Source organism: Taeniopygia guttata, chromosome 30 (genome assembly GCF_048771995.1).
Source record: "Taeniopygia guttata chromosome 30, bTaeGut7.mat, whole genome shotgun sequence".
NCBI classification, from domain to species: Eukaryota; Metazoa; Chordata; class Aves; order Passeriformes; family Estrildidae; genus Taeniopygia; species Taeniopygia guttata.
Genome location: NC_133055.1, coordinates 2687648 through 2711023, shown reverse-complemented (window position 1 = coordinate 2711023; position 23376 = coordinate 2687648). Strand labels below are relative to the sequence as shown.

At 53.2% G+C, this 23376-nt stretch overlaps 3 protein-coding genes across 3 annotated transcripts in view; 1 reads left to right on the top strand and 2 right to left on the bottom strand.

Annotated features, from left to right (window-relative positions):
* The window catches only part of LOC140680256 (uncharacterized), a 1118524-nt gene that overhangs the window by 518032 nt on the left and 577116 nt on the right, over positions 1-23376 (top strand). The window lies entirely within an intron of this gene.
* The window catches only part of LOC140680875 (uncharacterized), a 490116-nt gene that overhangs the window by 466090 nt on the left and 650 nt on the right, over positions 1-23376 (bottom strand). The gene's annotated exons all lie outside the window — the stretch shown is intronic.
* Positions 8512-23295, bottom strand: LOC140680881 (uncharacterized). The gene is given in 8 exon segments (XM_072919767.1): positions 8512-8784; positions 12454-12581; positions 14224-14292; positions 15645-16012; positions 18735-18837; positions 21649-21730; positions 21733-22637; positions 23145-23295. Coding segments are annotated over 7 exon segments (1776 nt in total). The 5' UTR covers positions 22553-22637; positions 23145-23295; the 3' UTR covers positions 8512-8578.

Genomic DNA, 23376 nt, shown 5'->3' with positions numbered 1-23376 from the left:
GCTCCCTTGGCTGGTGGCGGCACCGGGGATTGATTGGGGACCCGGGAGTGACCAGGAGACAGACGAGTGACACATCAGGGGGGTCTGTGAAGAGTCAGCAGGGAGAGAGCACTGAAAATCTCATCAGTGAGTGCCCTGGGATCTTTGGGGAGTGAACATGGCAGGGCACCCATGGAGGGGAGAGAAGGGAAAGCCAGGGAGGGGTCCTGGCCAAAGGGATGATGACCCCAAAATGTCTCTGAAGGGTCCCTTGGGAGAATGCTGAGGTAGTTTGCACATTCCCCCAGAGGTAATTAAGGACATGGACACCCAGGGGGGCAATAAGGGAAGGGGAGAAGGGATTTGGACAACAGGGGATGGAGGGTGTTGGTGCCCTGGGAAGGGATCGGGTGAAGGGGAGTGTGCAGCAATATGGTTCAGGCAAGAAGCAGCAGGAGGAATGTGTGTGGTAAGAAAAAGAATGATGGAAAAGAGGAGGAAGAGAACAATACAGAGGACTGAGATGTTTTTCAGCAGGGTCTTATCCTGACAATTTGCCAGCTGATACTTTGAATTCCCAGTTTCCAGGAGAGGAAAAGCAGGAGGTCAGGATGTCAGGGGTTTCTCTGTGGTGGGCAGCGGCAGCAGCGGGCGCAGAGGTGCGGGACCGGGAGCAGGGCTGGGGGCCTGTGGGGAGCTGCGGGGCCGGGCCGGGGCTGTGGGGCAGCCGGGGCTCAGCGCCGGGCGCTGCCTGACCCCACCAGCCCCGGGCAGGGCCGGCAGTGGCCCCCGGCCCCCAGGAGGCTGCGGGACGCCCCGGCCGCTGCCCGGCCCCGGGGAGCTGCCGGCCCTGCCCGCCGGGGGGGCCGCCTTTGGACACTGCGGCAGGACAGGCACCGGCTCTGCCACACGGGCTGTGCAGGGGACCCTGAGCACAAGGAGCAAAACAAAGCAACATCTGGGAAATGCAGAATGCACATGGAAAGTTCAGGATTTTCTGTGAAGGATTTGGCTTGGGTCCCTGCAGAAAGGAAAGATTTTGCAGAAAGCTCAGCAGCTCTCAGAGGATGAGCACCCACAGGCAGTGACCGGGGCTGCAGGAGTGGCACAAGAAGGCCCTGCAGCACTTGGGCACAAAGGCACAGCAGCTGAAGGCAAGGAGGGATGAGCAAAAGGCCAAGCTGAAGGCAAAGGCCATGGCAGAGTTCCCAAAGCCCCTGAGGGATCAACCCCAGGGCCCAAGGGGGCCCCAGCACCCAGGGGACGGCGTCGGCAAAAGCAATCCTGATTTCTCAGCAACCACTGAAAGGAGTAATCCATATAAAAGGGATTGTGGAAGCCATAGACTCAGACAGCAGAGCTCATTTTACAGGAAAGAACCTCCAGGGGGTTATGGCAGCTTTAGGAATACAATGGGACCTCCAGAACCCCTGGCACCCCCAGAGCTCAGGCTGGGTACAAAAAATGAAAGGGGAAGAAACACCTTTGGAAGCTGGGGATAGAAACCAAGATGCCATGGGTACGGCTTTTGCCATTGGCTTGGGCAAGAAGAAGAGCCAGACCCAGGGCACATATTCAATTATTTCCCCTTGCAATTGATCTCGGGAATTCCTTACCCTGGGAATTCTCCACCTAGTGCTGGGTGGAGATAAGGGATGCACATTTGAAGCAGTCTGTGGCCAGAATCCTGTCTCTGGTGCAATCTCTCCCCCAGGAAGCTGGGCTGGCACAGAGCCTGCCTTGGCACTTTGCTGTTGCCAACATCCCAGCAGGACATCGGCTCCTGCCTAAGGAGTGCAGAGCAGCACCACTGGTGGCCAAGTGGCGTGGCCCGTGCCAAGTGGCCCCGAGGCCAGAAACAGCCGCCAGCACAGCTGAGCACGGGGGGACCCCTCAGCCTCGGCTCCAGGTCTCTGCAGCCCCGGAGATTTGCACTTCCCGCCTGCAGCAGGAGGATGGGAGGCCCCCACTGAGCTGCACTGAAGGCAGCGCAGCAGCAGCCAGGGCTCCACAGCGGGGCAAGGCCCTGGGCCTGCCCACACATCCTCTGCTGAAATCCTCGGCCTGGCCACCCTCCTTTGGCAGCTCCAGCACCGGGGACAGCCCTTGCTGCCACTGCTGCAGCTTCAGCGCTCTCTGGGCCTGCCCTGCCACAGCTGCTGGGCAAGAGCACGGCACAATTCCACTCTGGCTCTCACTTACACTCACACACTGCCCTGCCTGCCATGGCATTGATGGAAAATACACCAGCTCATAGACTTTAACATTGTTAACCTTTGATTTCTCTACTCAGGCTTGCTTTGCCTTGGCCCTGGGGAAAGAAATGTTAAAGGTTTTGTTAAGGGATGTTACACCACTCAATGGAGATGAGTTTAACACCTCAACACACTGGGAATGGCCCAAAAGATACCCACAAAGATAATGCCCAGCAGCAAAACATCAACCCCAGCAGCAAACAGCAACCAACACCTACCCCAGACACTGCCAGGGCTGCAGACACCTGGTCTGCAAAAGGCTGAGAAGGAAATCCAGCACTTCCCACCTCATTAACAGCAGAAGCAAATAAATCCGGGTCCAATAGGAAACCAAATACTAAAAACTGCACAACTTGAAACTTTGGAACATTAAACCAGTGGATTTAGACTTGTTCTGACTGTATCAAGTTTGGGAAAAAATCTAGTAAAAGCCATGGAGCTTTTACTCTGATAGTATTTTATTTATTATATACTCCAATATATTTTACTGATACTTTAGTTGTCATGGAACGATTTTCTCTGCACACCCGGGCTTTGTGGGGATGGAATGATTTCTGTTGCACATCCTGGCCAGAACCAAGGAATGCCTTGACTCTAACAATAAACATATTGTTGGAGTTTTTCTTTTTCCTGCAGTTTCAGTGCTAAGTTTAGAGCATTAGACTATTTTTAAATTACTCCTACTTCTATATTGCCTGTTAGGTTTGGGTAAGGGATGAGAGAATGAGATTTTACTTAGAGGAGAATTGGAAAAATTTCATTGACTTGGAAATTTTTTTGTGTATGTTTGTGTGTGTCTCTTAGAGATAGAAAAATTTTGGTCTGGGTTTTTCGACGTTCACTTTTAGGCAATATTTTGTGAAGCTAGAAGAGATTTAAAGGTGACCCTTTAACTCATAAATAGAAGATTTGAAGGAAAAGAAAATAAATAGAAGATTTGAAAGAAAAAACAAAAGAAAAAGCAGCAGGTTGGGGGGCGGCACATGTGAGGCTGCTGAAGCTGCGCTGGAAGAGAAGCTGCATTCCAGGCACCCAGGAGGAGCTTTAGAAATGCAAATTAACACTGCCGGGGCAGAGTGGGGACAATGTACCTGGCTCTTCTTGCCTGGGGCAGGAATTGGCTGATTCCCTCTGCCCCTCACCCCAAGCTCTGCCTGCTTGCACAGATGGAATCTGCACGGCTGAAGGCAGAGCCCATGGTGAGGATCTGACTCTGAAACAGAAATGGCTGAGGCCACAAAGAGAAACAGCAAATGGAGAATGTTGTGAAAACTTCACTAAAATAAGGGGGGGGGGATCATCCCCCTGCCCACTCCAACATCTGCTGTCACTGTCTCTGCTGTACAGGGTGTATCAGAGCACTGGGGTTTTTGCTAGAACAAGTTCAGAGAAATTAGTTGGAATTCAAGTATTTGATGATGTATTTAGAAAAATGCAGTCATTGATGCAGCCTCAGCTTGAGGGAGCACCCAGAAATGGGAAAAAGATGAAGGGCCACCAGAACAAATCCTACAACACCACGGACCAGCCCCTGGGAACCCAAACTAATTCATACCAGGAGACAGAACCCATTTATCATTTCAACGGCATCATTAGATTAAAAGCTGTCCTCAAAAGAAGAAGCAACTAGACAGCTCCAGCTCCTGACCTTCCACTGAAAGAGGAACACAGCATTTCACATGGGGATGGGATCAGATTATCTGTTAGCAGAAAAAGGAGGAGTTTGTGGAGAACTAAATGATTCAAACTGCTGTTGGCAAAGAGATGACAAAGGTAAAGTGGCGAAAAAGATAAAGGTGAACAGTATATGTGTTGGTCCAAACATGGAAAGGATGGGAATGGGACACACTTTTGTGGCTCCCCGGCACACCAGGGGTTAAACGAATGCTGCTTCTCCTCTTCTGTGCTGCAGCAACTCTCATCTTTTCACCATGCTCCACACCTTGGCAGTGCAGCTCATCCAGCAGCTGAGCCAGAGGATGCAGGTGGCAGCCAGGCCTCCTGATCCACAAACGGCTACAAAAGGACAGGGAATGAGGGCACCGAGAATAATCCCAAAACCAAAGAGCACACACGGAAAACAAAAAAAAAAAAAAAAAAAAAAAAAAAAAAAGGCAATGAGTGAATTGGGGGGGAGATAGGGGCAGGAACTTGTAGATAAGGAAGTAATAAGAGAAACCATCAGTTCCAAGAAATGTCACAAATTGACCCACACAGCTACTCAAAGTCCCGCTACATTCCCGAACTTCGAGGAGAAGAACAAAGACTTAACAGAGCCACGAATATCGGCTGGTATACAAAAGGAGGGTGCATATTAACGAGGACAGGCAGCAGGCGCATCGGGAAGTCTGAACCTTCCAAGGACCTCAGCCCGTGGGCAAAGGCAGAGGGAGATGCGGCCGGGAAAATGAGGATAAAAAGGAGGCTGCGGACTACAACCATGGCAGAGAGCGCACGGCAAATGCCCCACGGCCTCTCCCCGTGCTCGGCAATAAAGTCACTTTTACAGGACTCCTCGCTCTCCTCCGGCCACAGAAACCTCCGGCGACGGGAATTTCCCCGCACGCTCCCGGCCGCGGGGCAGCCCCCTCTGTCCTACCCACAGCAGCCGGGCCGAGCCAGCGCTGCTCCGGCAGCGGCTCCTGCCCAGGCCCCGGCGGGAAGGAGACCGCGGGCAGCCGCTCCCGCCGCGCCCTCAGCCCGGGGCCAGCACGGGCCGGACACGGCACCACCGACCCGCCGCAGCCCCCTGCCGCCCTCTCCGCCCGCAGCCAGCCCCGAGCCCCCGCAGAACCCAGCGCGGCTCCCACCTGCGCCGGGGCCGCCTCCGAGCTCCGCCGACGCCGCCTCACCGCGCTCCGGCCGCTGCCGCCGCTCCCGGGCCCGCACAGACGCTCCCGGCGCCAATGGCGCCGCTGCCCAACCACGGCCGCCCTCAGCCCGCCGCCGGGGCCGTGCTGCGCCCCGCTCCCACCAATCAGCGCGCCGCAACCGCGACTGACGGCACCAGCGGCCAATGGCAGCGAGCTGGGGGCGGGCTCTGCGCACGGCCCAGACTCGCCCCGCGCTCTCAGGGCCCCCCGCGCTGCGTGAGGGCAAAGCCGGAGATGAGCAACAGCCCCGGGACGGGCCCGGGCCCGAGGCGGGATTCAGCTGCCCACACAAACAAACTTCTCCGCACCTCCCGCCACGGCTTTCCCGGCCCTGCGCCTTCCGTGCCTCCGGCTCTGCGGGAAGCCCGGGAGCCTCCCTTCTCCTGCCCCTCATTAGTGCATCGCTGCTTCGCTTTCATTTCCCCCAAAAAGGGAAACCTGCCCAAAGCCCTGTGGGTGAGCGGGGGAGGGGAGAGATTTCTGGCAGAAAACTCCAAAGACTGAGAGCAGGATGAGGAGAAGTCAGTGCAGAGCCTTAAATGCAGCTTTCCCCACGCCTCCCTGCTCCCAGCTGCACTTCCTCCCCCGGCAGGGCAGGAGACAGGGAATGGGGCCATGCTCAGCTCATCCCCCGCGGCTTCTCCCTCTGCTCAGGGACAGGAGTCGTTCCCTGCTGCACCCTGCGCTCTCTCCCAGCCGAGACTTCTCCAGGAACTTCTCCGAGCCGAGTCCATCCCCTGGGGCACAGCCCCCTCCAAGTGCTGCAGCGTGGGTCACTGTGCCACGGGCTCGGTCCTGCCAGGCCAGGCTGCTCCAGCGGGGCCCCTCTGCCCACGGGGTCACAGCCTCCTCTCAGGCATCCCCGAGCTCCAGCCTGGCTCCTCCAGGGGCTGCAGGGGGATCTCTGCATCCCCACGGAGCTGCAGGGGGATCTCTGAATCCCCATGGACCCGCAGGAAGATCTCTGCATCCCCATGGACCTGCAGGGGCATCTCTGCATCCCCATGGACCTGCAGGGGGATCTCTGCATCTCCATGGAGCTGCAGGGGGATCTCTGCAGCCCCATTGACCTGCAAGGGGAATCTCTGCAGCCCCATTGTAATATATGTTATGGCATAATTCGTGCTTATGTAAAATATACATCAAGTCAGTTGTGCTTGTACAAAAAGATTCTTAAAGTTTTAAAAGGCCAGAAGCAGCAGCCGGGGCTGCAGAAACCACAGATGACAGAGAAAGAAAGACCTAATTTACAAATGAATAAACGTGGCTCATTGCAGAGATGGGCTCTTTCCGGGGGCAATCCAGGAGGCACCCAATGTGATTAGTAAGGGTAGTCAGAAGCTCAACCCAGACTGAATCACAGGAATTCTATCCCTTCCCCCTCCCTCTTCAAAGGGGAAAATCAGAAAAATACTCGGATTATTGGGATATTGTAGATTGAAGGATGCACACAGGCAGTAAAATTTTTGTGTGAATAAACTGACAGAGGAGATGATATAAAATGGAGCAAAGAAGATGGTGAAAAACTAAGAAAACTGAAGTTAAAACTAGCCCCAATATCAACTTTAAGCTTACCTTCACTAGCAAAACCCTTTCATCTGTACAGAAATGAAGAAAAGGGGGTAGCTCATAGGGTTTTGTTTCAGGAGTGGGGAGGAGTAAAGAGACCCGTGGCTTATTTATCAAAGATGTTAGATCCAGTAAATCAAGGCTGGCCAGTGTGTGTTCAAGCTATAGCAGCTACTGCAATCCTGGTAGAGAAAAGTCATAAACTGACTTTTGGAGGTAAATCAATTGTGTGCACACCTCATGCAGTATGAAATTTCTTCCAATTTGCATTGTGATTTTTATCTTGAAATACATAACTTACTGTACTCTAGGACTGAGAAACTAGTTTACAGCTGTGACATAGCAGAACCTGCCATTAATTTATTTTGAGTTGATGCAGGCTGTTCACTCAAGTGGTTCTCAGTGTGTAAAGTTAAACTAAAGGTAACACCAGCTGCTTGGTAGGTCAATGAGAAACATTTTTTCTTCCAGCCAGTCCTTTTTCATGTACCCAAATGTGTTTTGCTTTCTTCGTTTTTTTGGTTTGTTTGTTTGTTATTTTTTCTGGAAGTGCTAACTACTTGCAGTGTAGCTGGAACAGCAGCTAGAGTTGTTCATGCATGAGACTTCTGAAAAATAGGGCTCATTTTTTTCCCCAGACTTGGAGGTGGCTGCATATAGAAAAGGGAACCTACAAAGCGAGGTGAAGAAAAGGTTTCAGTATCTTCTAATGTAAGCTGTTAATCTTTTTACTTTTGGCATCACTGTGGGTGTGTGACGCATACACATTAAAAAGATGGTGGGGGGATCTCTGCTTGCTGTAGGTTTATTTCTTGAATGAGTTAGAGAGCTGTGAGGAAGTTTTGGGCTCCCTGTGTGGTTTACCCAGGCCTGCAGGGAGGGCTTGGCCATGATTCCCTCTGTGCTGCAGGCAGCCCTGCAGCGTGGCAGCAGTGGCTTGCCTCTGGTGAGTTTGCAGGCAGGGTGCTCCAGCACTGCAGTGCTCAGGGGCAGTTTCCTATTATGACATTAAGGCTTGAACTCAGGAGCGCCTCTTCCCACCCAGTTACTGTTTGTGTCCTAGGAACCTCTTTAGAGAGTGTTTCCTGGCAGTCAAAAAGAGAGTATTGCAGAGAAAAATTCCTCACTTGCTGTCCTCCCCCTGCCCTCAACTCTATTCATATTTTGTCCATTCCCTCTTCAAAATACAGATTTGTAAAACTCATGCTCTGTGTCCTCAGATGGCCTTCCCAAATCAAACCTTGGCTTCGTTGCAAATTGCATTGCACTAACTAGCATTGCCTTAAATTTGTTTTGGTGCAGGCAGGGTCACTTTGGAAGTAAGTTGTTGTTTACTTTGTTCCTGCAACCTTTTCAAGCTTGTGAATGGAAAAATTGTGATAGCAAACCAAGTCTTTATTTTTGCACTGTTAGCTGTGAGTGGCTGGTAGCCTTGGTGGAGGGTGCCGTGAATTACAGGCCTGCAGAACACGCATAACAAAAGTAATTTACTTTGTAAGGAAGTTGAAAAAGGGGGGAGAGGTGATTGGCAGACTCACCTCTCCAGGATGTGGGATTAATGTTAGAAAGTGGACTGATATTGGAATGTGGCTGCTGAAATGTGAAGAGAGAAAAAAAAAAGAGATAGAAAGGGAGAGAGAGAGAAAGAGAGCGAAGGGGAGAGCGAAATACACCCCCAAGGTCCCCTCAGCCACAGCTATCTGTAAGTTCTCCCCCATTCCTGCTAGGCAGAGTGACAACAAGGAGGGGGGGAAGTGGGGAAGGACAGAGTTAAACCCAAGGCTGTGAACGGGAGGGAGAGCAGGATGCCAATAGAGATAAGATCAAAGCAGAGATAGTGACTCTCACAAAGTGGTTTATTTTTTTAAACAAGACTTCTTTTTTTCTTTCTGATTTTTGTTGTTAAGAAGAGGAGGCTTTTGTTCTGAAGAATGAGTCTGTAAGACTATAACAGTTAGATGTTACCCAAAAAGTATACGGGACGAGCAGGAGGTGGCCCCTGAGGAGGTGCCGCAGGATCCGGGCCCGGTTGTGCCCCCCCAGTCCCCCCTGGAGCAGCTCAGCCCGACACGGCAGCAGCTCCTGGGCCAGCGCGGCCAGCTGGGCAGCTGCAACACAGAGCACCCCCAAATCACCCCAAAAATGTCCCAAATCACCCCAAAAATGTCCCAAAATCCACCCCAAAACCATCCCAAAATCACCCAAAAAATGTCCCCAAATAATCCCAAAACCATCCCAAAAATGTCCCCAAATAATCCCAAAATAATCCCAAAACCAGCCTGAAATAATCCCCAAAACAGCCTGAAAACATCCCAAAAAATACCCCAAAATAATCCCAAAAATGTCCCCAGATAATCCCAAAATCACCCCAAAAATGTCCCCAGATAATCCCAAAATAATCCCAAAATCACCCCAAGTATATCCCCAAATAATCCCAAAACCATCCCAAAATCATCCCAAAAATGACCCCAAAATCACCCCAAAAATGTCCCCAAAAATGTCCCCATAATCATCCCAAAAATGTCCCCAAAATCACCCGAAAAATGTCCCCAGATAATCCCAAAACCATCCCAAAATCATCCCAAAAATGTCCCCATAATCATCCCAAAAATGTCCCCAGATAATCCCAAAACCATCCCAAAATCACCCCAAAAATGTCCCCAAATAATCCCAAAATCACCCCAAAAATGTCCCCATAATCATCCCAAAACCATCCCAAAATCATCCCAAAAATGTCCCCCAAATCACCCCAAAAATGTCCTCAGATAATTCCAAAACCATCCCAAAAATGTCCCCAAAATCACCCCAAAAATGTCCCCAAATCATCCCAAAATCATCCCAAACATGTCCCCAAAATCACCCCAAAAACGTCCCCAGATAATCCCCAAATCATCCCAAAAATGTCCCCAGATAATCCCCAAACCATCCCAAAATCACCCCAAAAATGTCCCCAAAATCATCCCAAAAATTTCCCCAAAATCACCCCAAAAATGTCCCCAAATCATCCCCAAATCATCCCAAAAATGTCCCCAAAATCACCCCAAAAATGTCCCCATAATCACCCCAAAACCATCCCAAAATCACCCCAAAAATGTCCCCCAAATCACCCCAAAAATGTCCTCAGATAATCCCAAAACCATCCCAAAATCACCCCAAAAATGTCCCCAAATCATCCCAAAAATGTCCCCAAATAATCCCAAAATCATCCCAAAACCAGCCTGAAATAATCCCCAAAACAGCCTGAAAACATCCCAAAATCATCCCCCAAATCACCCCAAAAATGTCCCCAAAATCATCCCAAAAATGTCCCCAAAATCACCCCAAAAATGTCCCCAAAATTATCCCAAAAATGTCCCCAAAATCACCCCAAAAATGTCCCCAGATAATCCCAAAATCACCCAAAAAATGTCCCCATAATCATCCCAAAATCATCCCAAAATCACCCCAAAAATGTCCCCAAAATAATCCCAAAAATGTCCCCAAATAATCCCAAAAATGTCCCCAAAATCATCCCAAAATCATCCCAAAAATGTCCCCAAATCACCCCAAAAACATCCCAAAAATGTCCACATAATCATCCCAAAACCATCCCAAAAACATCCTAAAAAATTCCCCCAAAACCACATTAAAATCACCCCAAACCCCTCAAACCCCACCAAAACCCCACAAATCCCCAAAATCCCCCAAAAATCCCCCAAATCCCCCCAAAAATCCCCAAAATCCCCCAAAACTCCCCATATCCCCCAAAACTCCTCCAAAAATCCCCCCAAAATCCTCCCCAAATCCCCCCAAAATTCCCTCAAATTGCCTCAGGACCCTCCAAAATCCCCTAAAATCCACCAAATCCCCCCAGGACCCCCCAAAATCCCTCCCAAAATCCCCCAAATCCCCCCAAAAATCCCCAAAATCCCCCAAAACTCCCCATATCCCCCAAAACTCCTCCAAAAATCCCCCCAAAATCCTCCCCAAATCCCCCCAAAATTCCCTCAAATTGCCTCAGGACCCTCCAAAATCCCCTAAAATCCACCAAATCCCCCCCGGACCCCCCAAAATCCCTCCCAAAATCCCCTAAAATCCCCCCAAACCCCCCAAAATCGCCTCAGGACCCCCAAAATCCCCCCAAAATTTCCCCAAAATCCCCCAAAATCCCCCCAAAATCCCCCAAAATCTCTCCAAAACTCCCCCCTAAAATGCCCTAAAATCCCCAAAATCCTCCAAAAAATTCACCCAAAATCCCCCAAAATCTCCTCAAATCGCCCCAAAATCCCCTCAAACCCACAGAAAATCCCCCCAAATCCCCCCAAAACCCCCTCAGGACCCCCCTAAAATCCCCTCAAAACCCTCCCAGATCCTCCCAAAATTTCCACAAAATGCCCCAAAATCCCTCCAAAACTCCTCCCTAAAATGCCCTAAAATCCCCAAAATTCACCCAAATTCCCTCTAAATCTCCTCAAATCGCCCCAAAATCCCCTCAAACCCCCAGAAAAATCCCCCAAACCCCTCCTAAATCCCCTCAGGACCCCCTCAGGACCCCCTAAAATCCCCCCAAAACCCTCCCAGATCCTCCCAAAAATCCCCACAAAATGCCCCCAAATTCCCTCAAAATTGCCCCCAAATCCTCCAAAATCCACCCAAAATCCCCTCAAATCGCCCCAAAATCCCCTCAAACCCCCAGAAAAATCCCCCAACCCCCCCCCAAATCCCCTCAAAACCCCCTCAGGACCCCCCTAAAATCCCCCCAAAACCCTCCCAGATCCTCCCAAAAATCCCCACAAAATGCCCCCAAAATCCCCCAAATCCCCCCAAAATCCCCCAAATTTCCCCAAAAACCCTAAATCCCACCTGAGAACATCTCCCCCTGGCGGGTGTAGCCCCTGGCCCGCGCTGTCTCCAGCAGAGCCCCCAGACCCAAATCCCCCCTAAATCCTCCAAAATCCCTCCAAAACTCCCCCCTGAAATGCCCCAAAATCCCCAAAATCCTCCCAAAATTCACCCAAATTCCCTCTAAATCTCCTCAAATCGCCCCAAAATCCCCTCAAACCCCCAGAAAAAATCCCCCAAATCCCCCCCAAATCCCCCCAAAACCCCCTGAGGACCATCTAAAATCCCCCCCAGATCCTCCCAAAAATCCCCACAAAATGCCCCCCAAATCCCCCAAATTTCCCCAAAATCCTCCCAAAAATCCCCAAATCCCACCTGAGAACATCTCCCCCTGGCAGGTGCAGCCCCTGACCTGTGCTGGATCCAGCAGAGCCCCCAGACCCAAATCCCCCCTAAATCCCCCAAAATCCCTCCAAAACTCCCCCCTAAAATGCCCCAAAATCCCCAAAATCCTCCCAAAATCCCCCAAAATCCTCCCAAATCTCCTCAAATCGCCCCAAAATCTCCTCAAATCACCCCAAAATCTCCTCAAACCCCCAGAAAAATCCCCCAAACCCCCCCCAAATCCCCTCAGGACCCCCTAAAATCCCCCCAAAACCCTCCCAGATCCTCCCAAAAATCCCCACAAAATGCCCCCAAATCCCCAAAAAATCCCCCAAATCCCCCCAAAAACCTCCAAAATCCTCCCAAAATTCACCCCAAATCCCCCAAAATCTCCTCAAATCAACTCAAATCCCCCCAACACCCCCCAAAAACCCTCAGGACCCCTCTAAAATCCCCCCAAAACCCTCCCAGATCCTCCCAATAATCCCCACAAAATGCCCCCAAAATCCCCCAAAATCGCCCCAAAATCCCCCAAATTTTCCCAAAATCCCCCAAAATGCCCCAAATCCCACCTGAGAACATCTCCCCCTGGCGGGTGTAGCCCCTGGCCCGCGCTGTCTCCAGCAGAGCCCCCAGACTCAATTGGGGCCGGGTGGGCGCCAGCACTGCCCCCGCCATGGCCAGGGCCACCAGCCCGCACCTGGAGAGGGAATTTTGGGGATTTTTGGGGGTTTTTGGGGATTTTGGGGAAATTTGGGGCATTTTTTGGGGGGTTTTGGGGATGTTCGGGGGGTTTAGGGGCAGATTTGAGGGGGATTTTGGGAGGATTTATTGGGTTTTGGGAGGGTGTGGAGAGATTCTTGGGGAATTTTGGGGGGATTTGGGGAGGATTTTTGGGCGATTTTGAGCATTTTTAGGGGGATTTGGGGGTTTAGGGGCAGGTTTGGGGGGATTTGGGGGATATTAGGGGATATTTGAGGGGTTTTGTTGGGTTTGGGGGGATTTGGGGAGATTTTGGGGGAATTTTGAGGGGATTTGGGGCAGATTTGGAGAGGATTTTGTTGTTTTGGGGGGTTTCAGAGCATTTGCTGGGTTTGAGGGATTTGGGGATTCTGGGGTGATTTTGGGAGGATTTATTGGGTTTTGGGAGGGTGTGAAGAGATTCTTGGGGAATTTTGGGGGGATTTGGGGAGGATTTTTGGGCAATTTTGAACATTTTTAGGGGGGTTTGGGGGTTTAGGGGCAGATTTGGGGGGATTTGGGGGGATATTAGGGGATATTTGAGGGGGTTTGTTGCGTTTGGGGGGATTTTGGGCAATATTTGGGGGGATTTTATGATTTTTGGGGAGGTTTGGGGGGATTTGTTGGTTTTGGGGGGATTTGGGGAGATTTTGGGGGAATTTTGAGGGGATTTGGGGCAGATTTGGAGAGGATTTTGGTGTTTTGGGGGTTTTGAGGGGATTTGCTGGGTTTGAGGGATTTGGGGTTTCTGGGGTGATTTTGGGAGGATTTATTGGGTTTTGGGAGGGTGTGGAGAGATTCTTGGGGAATTTTGGGGGGATTTGGGTGGATTTTTGGGCGATTTTGAGCATTTTTAGGGGGGTTTGGGGGTTTAGGGGCAGATTTGGGGGGATTTGGGGGGATATTAGGGGATATTTGAGGGGTTTTGTTGGGTTTGGGGGGATTTTGGGTAATATTTGGGGGGATTTCTTGGATTTGGGGGGATTTGGGGATTTTTGGGGGGGGGTTGGGGGGATTTGTTGGTTTTGGGGGGATTTGGGGAGATTTTGGGGGAATTTTGAGGGGATTTGGGGCAGATTTGGAGAGGATTTTGGTGTTTTGGGGGTTTTGAGGGGATTTGCTGGGTTTGAGGGATTTGGGGGTTCTGGGGTGATTTTGGGGGGTTTATTCGGTTTTGGGGGCTTGTGGAGAGATTTTGGGGAAATTTTGGGGGAATTTGGGGGGTTTGGGGGAATTTTGGGGGATTTGGGGTATTTTGGGGGGGTCTTGGGGGGTTTGGGTAATTTTTGGGGGGTTTGGGGGGATTTTGGGGGGGGTTGGGGGCTTTTGGGGCTTTTGGGGTTTTTTGGGGGGAGTTTTGGTGGTTTTGTGGGGATTTTGGGGATTTCAGGGGGATTTTGGGAGATTTCGGTGTTTTGGGGGGGATTTTAGGGTTTTGGGAGATTTTGGGATGTTTGGGGGGGGGTTTATGGTTTTTTTGGGGGCATTTTGGTGGACTTCGGGGTTTTTTTGGGGGAGATTTTGGGGTTTTGGGGGGGATTTGGGTTTTTTTGGGTTTTTGGGGTGGTTTTGAGCTGATTTTTGGGTTTTTTGGGACTCACTGGGGTCCATCCTGGATCAGGGGCGGCACCGGGCGGTGGAACAGGAGCCACTTCCAGGGACCCGCGAGGCTTTTTGGGGAGGGGGCACCACGTGAGACCCCCCAAAAATGGGGAACCCATCCCAAAACCCAGCCCAGGACCCCTCCCCAAATTCCCCCCCAAATTCCCCCCCAAAATCCCACTCGGGACCCTCCCAAGACTCCCCAAATCCTTTCAGGACCCCTCCCAAAATCTCCTCCAAAATTCCCATCTCCCCTCCAGGACCCCTCCCCAAAATCCCCCAGATTCCCCCCAAAACCCCCCCAAGCCTCCCCAAGACCCCCACCTCAAAATCCCCCAGGACCCCTCCCCAAAACCCCTTCCCAAATTCCCCCCAAACCCCTTCCCAAAATCCCCTTCAAATCCCTCAAAACCCCCTCAGGACCCCTCCCCAAATTCATTCTCAAGGACCCTCCAAAACCCCCCCCAAGGACCCCACCCCAAATCCCCCCAGGACCCCTCCCCAATTCCCCCCCAGACCTTTTCAGGACCCTTCCCCAAATTCCAGCCCAAGACCCCTCCCCAAAACCCCCCAAGGACCCCCGAAAATCCCCCTCAAATCCCCCCAAAAAAACCCCGCCAGACCCCTCCCCAAATCCCCCCAGACCCCTTCAGGACCCCTCCCCAAATTCCCCTCAGGACCCCCCCACAAAGCCCCCTCAAGGAACCCCCAAATCCCCCCCAAATCCCTTCCCAAGGACCCTCCAAAATTCCCCAAGACCCCTCCCCAAATCAACTCAAATCCACACCAAAACCCTCCCAGACCCGTCCCCAAAACCCCCTCAGGACCCCTCCCCAAATCCCCCCCAAAACTCCCTAAAAACCCCCCCCAGACCCCTCCCCAAATCCCCCCAGGTCCCTTCCCTTAAACCCCCCAAAGACCCCCCAAGCCCCCTCCAAAAGACCCCAAAATCCCTCTCAAATCTCCCCAAGACCCCTCCCCAAAACCCTCTCAGGACCCCTCCCCAAATCCCCCCAAGACCCCCTAAAAAACCCCCCCAGACCCCTCCCCAAATCCCCCCAGGTCCCCCCCTAAAACCCCCCAAACCCCCTCCAAAATACCCCAAACACCCCAAAATCTCTCTCAAATCTCCCCAAGACCCCTCCCCAAAACCCTCTCAGGACCCCTCCCCAAATCCCCCCAAGACCCCCTAAAAACCCCCCCAGACCCCTCCCCAAATCCCCCCAGGTCCCTTCCCTAAAACCCCCCAAAGACCCCCCAAACCCCCTCCAAAATACCCCAAACACCCCAAAATCCCTCTCAAATCTCCCCAAGACCCCTCCCCAAAACCCCCTCACGACCCCTCCCCAAAACCCCCTCACGACCCCTCCCCAAATCCCCTCACGACCCCTCCCCTCAGACCCCCCCGCCCCTTTCCCACCTGTCCCGCCGCCGCCTCAGCAGCTCCCGGATCCCTCCGTCCTCTCCCAGTGCCTCCGCCGCTCTCTGCAGCGCCTCCCGCAGGACCCGCTCGAGCCCGGGGCCGCTCCCGGGGAGGCTCCCGGGGGTCCCTGAGGGGCTCCCGGGGGTCCCTGAGGGGCTCCCGGAGGTCCCGGGGAGCGGCGGCGGCGGCGGAGGCGGGGGAGGGGGCGACCGCTCCATGCCCGGCCCCGGCCTCAGGGGGCGCCTATGATTGGCTGGAGCAGAGCGGGGGAGACGGGAGTTGCTGAGGGGGAGGCGCGAGGTGATTGGTTGGTTTGGTGTAGAGCGCACTGATTGGTTGGTTCGGAGGGCAGAAAGAGGGAGTTGCTGAGGGGAGACGCGCGGTGATTGGTTGGTTAAGAGGGCGGGAAGAGGAGGGCGCTGAGGGGACACGCTGATTGGTTGGTTAAGTGGGCGGGAAGAGGAGGGCGCTGAGAGGAGACGCACGGTGATTGGTTGGTTCGGAGGGCGGGAAGAGGAAGGTTCTGAGGGGAGGCGCGCGCTGATTGGTTGGTTCGGAGGGCGGGAACCGAAAGGTGCTGAGGCGAGACAAACAGTGATTGGTTGGTTCGGAGGGCGGGAACAGGAGGGTGCTGAGGTGAGACATGCAGTGATTGGTTGGCTTGGAGGGCGGGAAGAGAGAGTTGCTGAGGGGAGACACGCAGTGATTGGTTGATTTGGAGGGCGGGAACAGAAAGGGTGATGAGGGGGGACACGCAGTGGTTGGTTGGTTCTCAGGGCGGGAAAAGGAGGGTGCTGAGGAGAGACGCGCTGTGATTGGTTGGTTCGGAGGGCGGGAAGAGAGAGTTGCTGAGGGGAGACATGCAGTGATTGGTTGGTTCGGAGGGCGGGAACAGGAGGGTGCTGAGGGGAGACACGCGGTGATTGGTTGGTTCGGAGAGCGGGAAGAGGGAGTTGCTGAGGGGAGACGTACAGTGATTGGTTGGGTCAGGTGGTGGGAAGAGGAGGGTGCAGCAGGGAGATGCGCGCTGATTGGTTGGCTCGAAGGGCGGGAAGAGGAGGGTGCTGAGGGGAGGCGCGCGGTGATTGGTTGGTGCGGTGAGCGGGAAGAGGAGGGCGCTGAGGGAAGGTGCGCGGTGATTGGTTGGATCATATGGCGGGAAGAGAGAGTTGCTGAGGGGAGACACACAGTGATTGGTTAGTTCGAAGGGCGGGAAGAGGAGGGTGCTGAGGGGAGACGTGCAGTGATTGGTTGGTTCGGAGGGCGGGAAGAGAGAGTTGCTGAGGGGAGACACGCAGTGATTGGTTGGTTTGGACGGCGGGAAGAGGAGGGTGCTGAGGGGAGACGCGCGTTGATTGGTTGGTTCCGAGGGCGGGAACAGAAAGGTGCTGAGGGGAGACACGAAGTGATTGGTTGATTCCGAGGGCGGGAACAGAAAGGTGCTGAGGGGAGACATGCAGTGATTGGTTGGTTCGGAGTGCGGGAAGAGGAGGGTGCTGAGGGGAGGCGCGCGGTGATTGGTTGGTTCAGGTGGCGGGAAGAGGAGGGTGCTGAGGGGAGACGTGCAGTGATTGGTTGGTTCAGGTGGCGGGAAGAGGAGGATGCTGAGGAGAGACGCGCGCTGATTGGTTGGCTCTAAGGGCAAAAAGAGGGAGCTGCTGAGGGGAAACGCGCGGTGATTGGTTGGTTCAGGTGGCGGGAAGAGGAGGGTGCAGCAAGGAGACGCGTGCTGATTGGTTGGCTCGAAGAGCAAGAAAAGGAGGGTGCTGAGGGGAGGCGCGCGATGATTGGTTGGTTCAGGTGGCGGGAAGAGGAGGGTGGGAGAGGAGGCACGCGGTCATTGGTTGGTTCGGAGGGCGGGAAGAGGAGGGTGCTGAGGGGAGGCACGCGGTGATTGGTTGGATCATATGGCGGGAAGAGAGAGTTGCTAAGGGGAGACACACAGTGATTGGTTGGTTCGGAGGGCGGGAAGAGGAGGGTGCTGAGGGGAGGCACGCAGTGATTGGTTGGTTTGGAGGGCGGGAAGAGAGAGTTGCTGAGGGGAGACACGCAGTGATTGGTTGGTTCTCAGGGCGGGAAGAGAGAGTTGCTGAGGGGAGACACACAGTGATTGGTTGATTCGGAGGGCGGGAAGAGGAAGGTTCTGAGGGGAGGCGCGCGCTGATTGGTTGGTTCGGAGGGCGGGAACTGAAAGGTGCTGAGGCGAGACAAACAGTGATTGGTTGGTTCGGAGGGCGGGAACAGGAGGGTGCTGAGGTGAGACATGCAGTGATTGGTTGGCTTGGAGGGCAGGAAGAGAGAGTTGCTGAGGGGAGACACGCAGTGATTGGTTGATTCCGAGGGTGGGAACAGGAGGCTGCTGAGGGGAGACACGTGGTGATTGGTTGGTTCGGAGGGCGGGAACAGGAGGGTGCTGAGGGGAGACACACAGTGATTGGTTGATTCCGAGGGCGGGAACAGGAGGCTGCTGAGGGGAGACACGCAGTGATTGGTTAGTTCGAAAGGCGGGAAGAGGAGGGTGCTGAGGGGAGGCACGCGGTGATTGGTTGGATCATATGGCGGGAAGAGAGACTTGCTGAGGGGAGACACACAGTGATTGGTTGGTTCGGAGGGCGGGAAGAGGAGGGTGCTGAGGGGAGGCACGCAGTGATTGGTTGGTTCTCAGGGCGGGAAGAGAGAGTTGCTGAGGGGAGAGACGCGGTGATTGGTTGGTTCCGAGGGCGGGAACAGGAGGCTGCTGAGGGGAGACACGCGGTGATTGGTTGGTTCGGAGGGCGGGAAGAGGAGGGTGCTGAGGGGAGACACGCGGTGATTGGTTGATTCCGAGGGCGGGAACAGGAGGCTGCTGAGGGGAGACACGCGGTGATTGGTTGGTTCAGGTGGCGGGAAGAGGAGGGTGCAGCAGGGAGACGCGCGCTGATTGGTTGGCTCGAAGGGCGGGAAAAGGAGGGTGCTGAGGGGAGCATTGGGGGCATTTTGGTGGACTTCGACGTTTTTTGGGGGGGATTTTGGGGTTTGGGGGGGGATTTGGGGTTTTTTGGTTTTTGGGGTGATTTTGAGCTGATTTTTGGGTTTTTTGGGACTCACTGGGGTCCATCCTGGATCAGGGGCAGCACCGGCCGGTGGAAAAGGAGCCACTTCAAGGGACCCGCGCTGATTGGTTGGCGAGGAGGGCGGGAAGAGGAGGGTGCTGAGGGGAGGCACGCAGTGATTGGTTGGTTTGGAGGGCGGGAAGAGAGAGTTGCTGAGGGGAGACATGCAGTGATTGGTTGGTTTGGACGGCGGGAAGAGGAGGGTGCTGAGGGGAGACGCGCGCTGATTGGTTGGTTCGGAGAGCGAAAAGAGGGAGTTGCTGAGGGGAGACGTGTAGTGATTGGTTGGTTCAGGTGGCGGGAAGAGGAGGGTGCTGAGGGGAGACGCAGTGATTGGTTGGTTCGGAGGGCGGGAACAGAAAGGTGCTGAGGGGAGACACGCAGTGATTGGTTGGTTCGGAGGGCGGGAAAAGGAGGGTGCTGAGGGGAGGCGCGCGCTGATTGGTTGGCTCAGAGGGCGGGAAGAGGAGGGTGCTGAGGGGAGACACGCGGTGATTGGTTGGTTCGGAAAGCGAAAAGAGGGAGTTGCTGAGGGGAGACGTGCAGTGATTGGTTGGTTCATATGGCGGGAAGAGGGAGTTTCAGAGGTGAGATGCGCGCTGATTGGTTCGTTACATGCATGAGAGGTGGAGGGTGCTGAGGGAAGATGTGCGTTGATTGGTTGATTCAGTAGTGTGAGACGGAAATTGCTGAGGAGAGCCGCGCCATGATTGGTGGGCCTCCGGTTTTTGGGAGGGGCGCAGTGATTGGTTGGAGTAGCGAACGGAAAGCAGGCGTTGCTGAGGGGAGGCGCGCGGTGATTGGTTGGTTTTGGAGATGAAGCACAGTGATTGGCTGATAAAAGCGCGGGATTTTTAAGGGAATATTCCCGTTTTTTGGGAATGGAAATTCCTGAAACTTTTTTGAGAAAAATTCCCGGGTTTTGCAGGGGAAACATTTCTGATTTTTGGGGAAAATTTCCCGCGTTTTTTGGGGGAAAATTCCTGGATTTTTTTTGACCGCAAATAAACCCAAGGACACCTAAATAAACCCCAAATACACCAACTTAAACCCAAATAACCCACAATAAACCCAAATAACCCCAAATGAACTCCAAGTAAACCCAAATAACCCCAAAAGACCCCAAAAATCCGCAAATAGATGCAATTAACCCCAAATAAACCCAAATACAGCCCAATAAACAATAACAAACCCCAAATTAACCCAAATAACCCCAAATAAACCAATTTAAACCCGTAAATACACTCACGTACTCCCTAAAATCCCCCAAATAAATCCAAATAAAACCTAAAAACCCCCTAAAAACCCCAAATAGACACAAATAAACCAAACTAAACCCAAAACAAACCCAAGTAATCCCCAAATAAATCCCAAATAATCCTTAAATAAACTCAAATACATCCAACCGAACGCCAAAACACCCCAAAAGAAACCCCAAATAATCACAAACAAACAAAATTAAGCCCAAATGAACCCCAAATAATCCCTAAATAAACCCAAATAAACCCCAAATCACCCTAGTTTCCCTCGTCCCCACCCCAAAACAGATCCTGGCCAATCAGAGCGCGCTCCTCATGACGATGCGGTTGCTGGGCAGAATCCCAGAACACTGGCCACGCCCAGCTATTTTCAGCCAATCAGATCGCGAAGCAGCTCTGCCTTTGTGTTGCTCCGTGGAGCCCAGCGTCCCTCACAACGCTAGCCAATCAGAGACCGCGCGGTTAAAACCAAGAGCGAATCAAGAGCGTTTCTCGCTGACGACTCATCAGTTGCCAGGAGCGGAATTTGGAGAAGGGGGAGGTGACACTGGGGGTGGGGATGGGGCTGCGGGGGCAGCAGGGGCCGTACTGGTGGCACTGGTGGTACTGGGAGCACCCCTGGCCGCGGGAGCTCCCACCAATTCATCAATTCTAATATTTGCAAAAAGCCAATATTATAATATGCATCTATAAAATATACATATATCAGCTATTTATAGTATGTATATTATATATATTCAAATACATTAAATATATACTATATTTTTTATATAAAATAAATATTTTTAGTCTATATAAAAACATATATTTATATTTTATACATTATATACTATAAATATAATATGGTTTTTTAGTTTATATGCTACATTATTATATAATCCTATATTAATATGTTATAGGATATATATAATAACAATAACTTTGCTATTGCCTTGGTTTAAAAAGCCAGGTGTCTGCTGAGAAGGGCAGGAACCTCCCCTGAAAAAGAAAGTATCCATCCCTGAAAATTATTATAAGTATTATAAGTATTATAATTATTATAATTATTATATTTTGGAATTAAGGGGCTTTCAGGAAAAGATATGGGAGCAGGAATACCATTTCTTTATTAGGAAAAACTAAAAATACAAATGCAAAGTGGGAAAAGGTGATCCTCTGGGAATCTAGTGGGGAAAGGGTGATCCTCTGGGAATCCAGTGGGGAAAGGGTGATCCTCTGAGAATTTAGTGGGGAAAGGGCTGATCCACTGGGAATCCAGTGGGGAAAGGGTGATCCACTGAGAATCCATTTGGAAAAGGGATAATCCATTGGGAATCCAGTGGGAAAAGGGTGATCCTGTGGCACTCCACACAGAATGTGTCTCCAAATCCTAAATTCCCCCTTAACTGCCTGTGCAATGCTGGGACTTCAGGTATCTTTGATCAATTTCTTTCATATAACCCCATTCAGGCTGATTTGAGGGATGAAGATGAAGCAGAGGAAAATTAAAGCCAAACCAAAAGAAAAGCCAGCCAGGTGTGTTCCCAACATGGAAAACAGGGAATGTGGGACACCAGCACCCTGCCCAGCGTCGCTCCTCTGGGGATGGGGGCAGCTGGAGCAGTGCATGAAGCTCTTTGACACTCGGGGCACTCGCAGGGCTTCCCTTACCGGTTACTCCGTTGGTGTCGGGTCAACGTAGAGCTCCTGGAGAATCTCTTCCCACACTTCGAACACTCGTAGGGCCTCTCTCAGTGTGGATCCTCTGGTGCTTGATGAGGTCTGAGTTTTGCCTGAATCCCTTCCCACAGTCGGGACAGCGGAAGGGCCTCTCCTCTGTGTGAATCCGATAGTGCCGGAGGAGACAGGAGCTGGTCTGAAACCTCTTCCCACACTCAGAACACTCGTAGGGCCTCTCCCCGGTGTGGATCCTCTGGTGCTTGATGAGGTCTGAGTTGTTCCTGAATCCCTTCCCGCAGTCGGGGCAGCAGAAGGGCCTCTCCTCTGTGTGACTCTGATAGTGCCGGAGGAGACAGGAGCTGGTCGGAAACCTCTTCCCACACTTGGAACACTCGTAGGGCTTCTCCCCAGTGTGGATTCGCCAGTGCGTGATCAGGCTGGAGCTCTGTGAGAATCTGTTCCCACACTTGGAACACTCGTAGGGCCTCTCCCCGGTGTGGCTCACCATGTGCTTGATCAGGTTGGACCTCTGGGTGAATCTCTTCCCACACTCAGAACACTCGTAGGGCCTCTCCCCAGTGTGGATCCTCTGGTGCCTGATCAGCTCGGATCTCCACCTGAAGCCCTTCCCACACTCCGAGCACTTGTGGGGCTTCTCCCCATCATGGAGCTGCTCAGGGACCCCCAGCTCCGAGCTCTGGCTCCATCTCCGGCCGCCTCCCCGCCCCAGGGTGGGTCTTTCCCCCTCAGATCCCCGCGATCTGCCTTTGCAGCCCCTCCTCGTGCGGGATCTCCGGGGCTTTTCCTCCCCGTCGGGTTCCTGCGCCGTGGAGCCGCTCAAAACGGCCTCTCCCACCAGGTTCTGCCGCGGGGATTTGTCCTCCCTGCTCTCCATCCTCAGCTCCTGCTCTGGGGGAGGAAGGACAAGGAGAGGCTCTTCCTCTTCCTCGCAGCCGCCCAGGGGCTGGGAATGGGAAATCCTGGCTTAGGGAAAACAAGGGATGAGCACGTGGATTTGGAAGCTCCCTCTGCCCCAGTCAATCTCTAGAAGTCCCTGCCCACCTGGGCTCCATAAAAACCTCCCGAACACCGAGATCCAGCCCTGAAAAAGCCTCCCGGGAGTTCCCCGTCCCTGCTGCCTCCCCTTTGCTGTTCGGGGCTCCCCCCTGTCCCAGCTGCTGGGGTCACGCTTGCATTGGGGGTCCCCTTGTCCTCGCTGCCCGCCCTCCCCAGGCTGCCGCGAGTCCCAGCGATCCCAAAAGCTCCCCCCTCTTGGCTCTCCCCATCCAGGGGTGCCGGGGCTGTTTGGGCTCCCGGGCTCCCTTCTCCCCTCCTTCTCTGCTCTGGGCTGCCGGGGCTCCAAGGAGTCCCCCCAAGGGGCCTTTTCCGCTCCGCTTCGCAGTTCTTCCTTCTCCAAACATCCCCCCAAAATACCCAACCCAGGCACCCCCCGGAAGATCGGGCCCGAGCTACCCCTCCCCGCTCACCTGCGGGATGGGGGGCGATGATCCCACAGGTGGGGGCGGCGAATTCAGGCAGGGCTCGACCGCGTGATTCTCTCTGCTCTGCTGGATCCGCTTTGTCCCTCCTCTTCCTCTTCCTGCCGCTCCTCCTCTTCCATCCCCTTTCCTCCTCCTCCTCCTCCATCCCTGCCCTTCCCTACCTCCCGCTCCTCCTCCATCCCTGCCCTTCCCTGCCTCCCCTTCCTTCCCCTTCCTC